At 35.1% G+C, this 6,546-nt stretch overlaps 1 protein-coding gene across 1 annotated transcript; it reads left to right on the forward strand.

Annotated features, from left to right (window-relative positions):
* Positions 1 to 1,518: 1,518 nt before the first annotated feature.
* Positions 1,519 to 6,268, forward strand: LOC110453483. Its single transcript, XM_021502436.1, has 4 exons — positions 1,519 to 1,700; positions 2,636 to 2,707; positions 4,048 to 4,239; positions 6,051 to 6,268. The coding sequence occupies exons 2-4, from the start codon at positions 2,653 to 2,655 to the stop codon at positions 6,200 to 6,202; spliced, it is 399 nt and encodes a 132-aa protein (XP_021358111.1). The 5' UTR covers positions 1,519 to 1,700; positions 2,636 to 2,652; the 3' UTR covers positions 6,203 to 6,268.
* Positions 6,269 to 6,546: the final 278 nt, after the last annotated feature.

Genomic DNA, 6,546 nt, shown 5'->3' on the forward strand with positions numbered 1-6,546 from the left:
CGCTACTGTACACTGCTACCTATGGTTATGACTATACACCTATTAACGTGTACACAGAGGTGTTCATCGTTTTGACTGTGCCAAGTTACTTTATACATGCTCTTTTGCAGTCGGTAGAACTAACAGGAAACAATGTCATTACAGGTTCCTCCATTAGAGATAAAAGTTGACCGGCTTATAAACCCGTTCATAGTTGGTGAAGCGACACCAATTCTGTCGGTTTCTTTCGTCTGCTAGAGAAGCATTGGTGTCTGAAAATTAACAACACGGGACGCAAACAAAACTGGAGGTTTATCGTTATTTCTTGCTTATTGCTCGCACTTCTACAAATGTCATGTTACGGGAATACAGTCTGCTGATTGCACTCTGCTTTTAACAAACTATTATACACAACGAATACCAATACCACTTCCCACAGCAGGTGCATGTGACTCCCACCTTGTCTCTTTTAGTGAGTAACGATGTAAGTAATTGTTTTTTCGATTTAATTGTGTGTTGTTTTACTTGCTTTACCTAACCTTGATATATATGGATACCTATTCTGATTTATACAGCCATGGTGACCCCTAGACTCTTACTAAGTTCTACAAAAAGACGATGAAACTCAGTACCGTTTATTTGAAACATTTTCGCATGCATATGCTCGGTGATAAAACGCGATGTATTTGTAATTTGTAGTGTTTTTGGATATATTTGAAGATGTGTAAGACTTTGGATTTAAAAGATTTCGCTTAGCCCGCATTTTTTAAAATAGCATTTTGGAAACTTTTCGTCACGTTACTCATTTCACCAGATAACCCGCAGAGGGCATGTTTTTCTAGGTGAAAACACATAGCCCGTGAGTTACACACAAGACTTACGATATACACATGGATATACATACAATACATATATCGGCAAAGAAGCATCGTTTGAGACCTATACATATGATATAATAGCGATAACTAGTTTGTATTAAATAGCAATAAACACTTTGTATTAAATAGCGATAAATAGTTTGTATTAAATAGCGATAAATAGTTTGTATTAAATAGCCTGAAGAGCCCCCAGATGGGCGAACACGCTAGCCGATTATACTAGTCTTCGTGTTTTGTTTTATTTATAGGATATGATATATTTATATTTACATATGTGTTAAAAGTCACCAGAAACAGAAAGAACATACCAAGTAGTCACCATGAACCCTTTTCTACAACACAAGCTTCATTACTTTATCGATGATGGCGTTAAAAAAAAAGAAAAAAAGACAACAGCGTCAAAACATAACGACAGAATGATAACTCCACGATGATAAAAAATGAGTACACATCAAAATAGAATACAATACGTGGTAAATCTGCAACAAAGGTCAGTTGTTTTAAAGAAACTCCTTCGTCACATTTCATGAACAACTAATAGCGAGAAGTGCAAATGTAATGACCTCTAACGTCAGCCAAAAAAGTTAATGCGAAATAAATTACGAATCTCGAGTGATTAGATAACGTAATATAAACAGACAATTTGTTATTTGTATGCAAACCCGCGCCTTCCATCTAAACCTTAACAGCGAATGATATACGAAGTCATATGAAATTATATGTCACACATGCAACTTACATAAATCTTTAATGCGGCAGCTTTTTCCATTGTCTTGTTGAAGTATATAATAAAGGAGAGAGGAAGAGAGGAGAAGCGCAGTCGATTGAAAGGCCGTTAAAAAGGTATGTGATATCTTTCAGAATTTAATTGTAGTTGGATAAAAGTAAGAATATTAGTTTCAGGTTGTACAAAGTGCGTAGTTATATTTAACATCAGCAGTTCTTGCAGACATTTGAAAGGATTATAAGACGATAAGGGATTTACTTGGAATGTCTGTATTATAAATTCATATAAGGACAGTATATGCATAAGTGAGCTTTCTGCTGTGGGGATATAAGCTTTGCATAATCTTTCTGATAATATAACATATACTATGATACATAACATAGTGTACTGTCTAAAATTTGCGTTTAAATTCGACAATGTTTCCAATCCAGTGATTTTAGGATTTTCCCCTTGTTGTCGCCGCCATGACCTCTTTTGGAAATCTGTTATTTTTTCTTGTGATATGAAGGTCGAATATTTGTAATATGCTGATAAGAGTATCTTGTGATTTTGTTGCAACTAACCGAGTTGTCAATGTGAGTACGTGACATTAGTTGAGTTTGATTTAGGTTTACATGGCGGGGGTAATCAATGAAAAAGAAAACTGTTACACTTCCGGAACAATCGGTCTTATTCTCCTTTAATTATTTTACTGTTTCCATGTGAAGCTTTTCTTTTTTCAGATTTGCTCTGATTTTGAGTTCGGATTATTGCTTCCTTCACCTTTCGGTATTCTATCGTCGTTATAACTTAAATTGGGTCGTGTTCAATATATTGTCAATGCGAAGTGTTGAATTATGATTGTGAAACATGTAAGAATTGTGTTTCCTTGAAAACAGTCTTATATACCTCAGTACGGGTTTTTTTAGCAACAAATGAAACAATGTTTATTTATTATGAATGTGTTGATAATACATATACTTCGTCTAGCATCACGTTCGCAACAGACTGAAAGAAGGGGCGCTATGTCGAGGTGTTACTGTTCTTTAAAGCAAACTATTCTTTTTTACAGGATACCACGAGGACAGCATGAACATATTCATGTACACGTGTGTGCTATGGTTGTTGTACATAGGCTTTAAAGGTGAGTCATATTATAAATATAAGAAGGGAATGGCAGAAAATGTACAAACAAAGGGTTTGGGTTAAGAAGTTTTATCTTAAGAACGTTATCTGTCGAGGACTACATCATCTTTACCCATTACATTTCTAAACATTTTTAAAGCAGCATGTCTTTACAATCATATCCTCTACATCATCTCGACCTACTACATTTCTATACCAGATTTATACAGCAAAGTACGTACAATTATACCACCTGCATTAATTAGTATTATTACATCTCTATACAAGATCCATACAAAAAAGTCTATGATTGTAAAGACAACGCCGCATTGATCATTTAAAAAAATGCTAGCTGTCGAGGTTATGTAAGTAATATAATTGTATATACATGTACATCGTTGTATGGATATTGAATAGAAATGTTATCTTTCGAGGTAGCATAGATGGTGTAATTGTATATAATATGCTGTATGGTTGTTGTTTGGAGGATTATCTGTCGAGGTTATATAGATGGTATTATTGTATATACATTGTTGTATGGATATTGTATAGATAAGTTATCTGTCGAGGTAATGTATTATATAATTGTATCGACTATATGGTATGAATGTTGTATAGAAAAGTAATCCTTCGAGGTAATGTAGGTGATGTAATTGTATAGACATTGCAGTATAGATGTGTATTATGCGAATACAAGTGAGACTTGCGAATATTCTCAGTCATTAGTTTATGCTCAGTACAAAGGTATTTGTGACCTATGAGATTAAAAGTAAATAGGGACACATATCTGAGTTTTTGACGGCCACATTATCATAATTAATCTAACGGATTACAATACATCGACTTCAATTTTGTAATTAAATCGTTTATGTTCAATCATTTTGATAGATGATATTATGAGTTTAGAGATGTTTTTTACAGCTTTTCGACTATGTTTCACTATAATGATAGACACGAATATTGCAAGATTTTAATTTCTTTTCTTTTCTTTTTGAACCTTTTTTAATTCCGACCTTTTGAATCAACATGAAAAGGAGACTTCCAATATATATATATATATAATAGGTATCTGCGTTTTTTTCGCGACTATCGTAATAATTTGTTCAAATAATAGCTAGAGTTATTTCTGGGAAGTCTTTTTCAACGAATGAAGCGGAAAGGTTTTTACTTATATGAGCAAATAATTAAAAGGTACATGCAGAACAAATTTATTTACATATGCAATTAATCAAGGTAGGGCAAAAATATGACATAAAAAAGTTTAATTAATACAATGTAACGCAGCTTTATTTACATATATGTTTACTGTATATGTCGACGAACATGTATCTAGTTAAGCTCTGACATTATTCTTTGTAGGAGCCGTAGGGTACGGAGAATGTGTGGTGTTTTGTGGTAACGGAAAGGTCCCTAACGCAACCGATGTGATGTTCGCCTGTATTAAAAAAGGGGACTGCTCTTACTGCAGATTCGCCCCAAACTGCTGCCCGGACCAATTGTCGTGTAATACACCCATATCGTCCCCAGACGAACGCTGCCTCGTCTGTCCAGGTCATTATCTCATTAATAAAGCAGCTCTCACATTGCATATGCATTGTTTAAATAATAATAGTTTATTTTTCTCACAAAAATACGGTGTTTTCTTGTAAAAATTTTAATTGGATATCATCATCAGGACTTTGTTAACGTTAGGAAATGTTTTTATTCGCTTAAGGCCTATTTAAAAAAATAATATATAGATAAATACTTTTTGAAAGAAATATGTTGAGAACAAAAACACAAAAGAATAAAAATAATGTCGACAAGACCGTAAAGCGAACTCAAAATCGATAAAACTGGGGTAAAATATTAACAAAGGATATATTTACTTTACAACACTTGAAAGTACAATGAACATAAGACCAGATGTCCCAGATGGGTAAGCGACTGCGTCATCGATGACACCTGTCATGTAAATCTAAGTTGAATAGAGGTAATGTCACGTGCTCACATCGAGAATGTGGATGGTGACAACAAAATAAACCCACAAGGCACTCAATTAACATAGTAAACAATCGACCTTCAGATCATGTCAAATAGTAATTTCCCTGCGAGACCTTCATGGTGATCATAAGTCCTGTCAATACTCTCCCTGCATCTTTTAAAACCCAGTGTTAAAAGTTTGACTATCAGTTGTCGACATTTATCACGGACGTACATGTAATGACATTATCAGGTAATGCTTGTCGAGTCTGATATGCATTTTTCGTATATAAAAGATAAGACACTTGTCCGCAGTAGGCATTTGAATAGTGCTAAAGATAAAAAAAAAATGGTATGTAAAGGATTTTTAATTACAGATTTTGAAGTTGAGAACATAAGCCTACATACACTGCAGATTGACACTAGCTGAAATAGCTAATCCGCATTAACTCGTTTGAGGAGGCACATAAGTCTAGTGGTAGGATGCCGTGCTCGTGACTGAATAGTCGCGGGTTCGACCCGGCACTGTGTTGAATCGATGAGCAAGATACTTTACTCCGTTCGTTCCAGTCTATTCAGTTGTCACTGAGTACGTGGTTAGGCAGTGCTATAACTGTTGAATGCTACCTCTGAGCGCCGAAATGGCAGCAGCGGCTGTATGCTCCCTAGGGAGTTTAGATAGATATTAGCTGTCTGCAAAGGCCCTATAACCACAGACAATAATCTGTGAACAGCTTTGAGACGACCTACGAACTAGGTTGTATTGAAGCGGTAAATAAGAACCTCAAATGTTAAATCCTCTAGTAAAGAAAAATTCAATATTTCTTCAAACATAGTCTTCATTTAACATAATTTTCACTGTTTACTTAAAAATAAAGTACAATCATATTGCAGCCTCCCAAAACACACATGCATACACTAACGCATGCATCATGCACACAGGGAAGGTTGTCCTTAAACTACCATAGCTGTTGATAGGACGTTAAACAATATTAAACCAAACCAAACAAAATATAAAGGGACATATAAATGGGACATCTTGGTGTAAAAAACATGTTTCTGGTAGTAACGATATAATCTTTCCAACTGTTTGTTGTATAAAAGGTTTATTCAAATGTCTACTCCGTCTTTGCGTATTGCAGAGTTATCTTCTCTTGGGAGCAGGAATTGATTGTTACGTCAATGGTTTGTGTGAGAAAATTACGTCGTTTTCTCAAAAAATTGGTGACGTTACTCTCACAAACAAGTGACGTAACAATCAATACCTGCTCCCAAGAGAAGACAACTCTGCATTACGCAAAGACGTTATAGGTATGGATATAGATCAGGTCAGAAATGGTAATTCTATTTATACGACATTTGCGCTTACCAATCGTTTTCATTTTGTTTTTTCTACATAGGAGAGGAGTGTGTGTATGATGGCAACTCGTATCCTCCTAAAGAAACGTTCGATTCCATAGACGGAACAAATACATGCACATGCAAGACTGGTGGGTCGGTGACGTGTACTGAGGAGTCCTTACCGTCGTCAGTCAGCGAATTTTGTAATTAATTATTCCATGGAGCGACCAACTATTAGTCTTTTTTGTCTGAATAAAGAGATTTGTTTATTTCATCGGAGTTGTGTATGGTGTTGTATATTCTATATTATTTTAATTATATATATCTAAAGCGACAATCTTGTCGATAGTTTACAAAAAGTACAATCCTCGTATTCAAGAGGCTATGCAAAGTACTCATCACCACAGGGATATGGAATGACAGATTTGAAGGCACGGAGACAGCTATTTTATTGGTCCCATATAGAACAATGACCAATCGCTAGGCTGACACCTGTCCTTTAAAGATTACAAAGGAGCGACCCCCGACTTCAAAGCCAATTAATTTTACAGTTGC

This window comes from Mizuhopecten yessoensis, unplaced genomic scaffold, assembly GCF_002113885.1.
Source record: "Mizuhopecten yessoensis strain PY_sf001 unplaced genomic scaffold, ASM211388v2 scaffold7333, whole genome shotgun sequence".
NCBI lineage: Eukaryota > Metazoa > Mollusca > Bivalvia > Pectinida > Pectinidae > Mizuhopecten > Mizuhopecten yessoensis.

Coding starts and splice junctions, on each gene's coding strand:
- LOC110453483 (XM_021502436.1), top strand. CDS start 2,653: ATGAACATATTCATGTACACGTGTGTGCTATGGTTGTTGTACATAGGC. Junction 2,708..4,047: donor GTTGTACATAGGCTTTAAAG/GTGAGTCATATT, acceptor TATTCTTTGTAG/GAGCCGTAGGGTACGGAGAA. Junction 4,240..6,050: donor ACGCTGCCTCGTCTGTCCAG/GTCATTATCTCA, acceptor TTTTCTACATAG/GAGAGGAGTGTGTGTATGAT.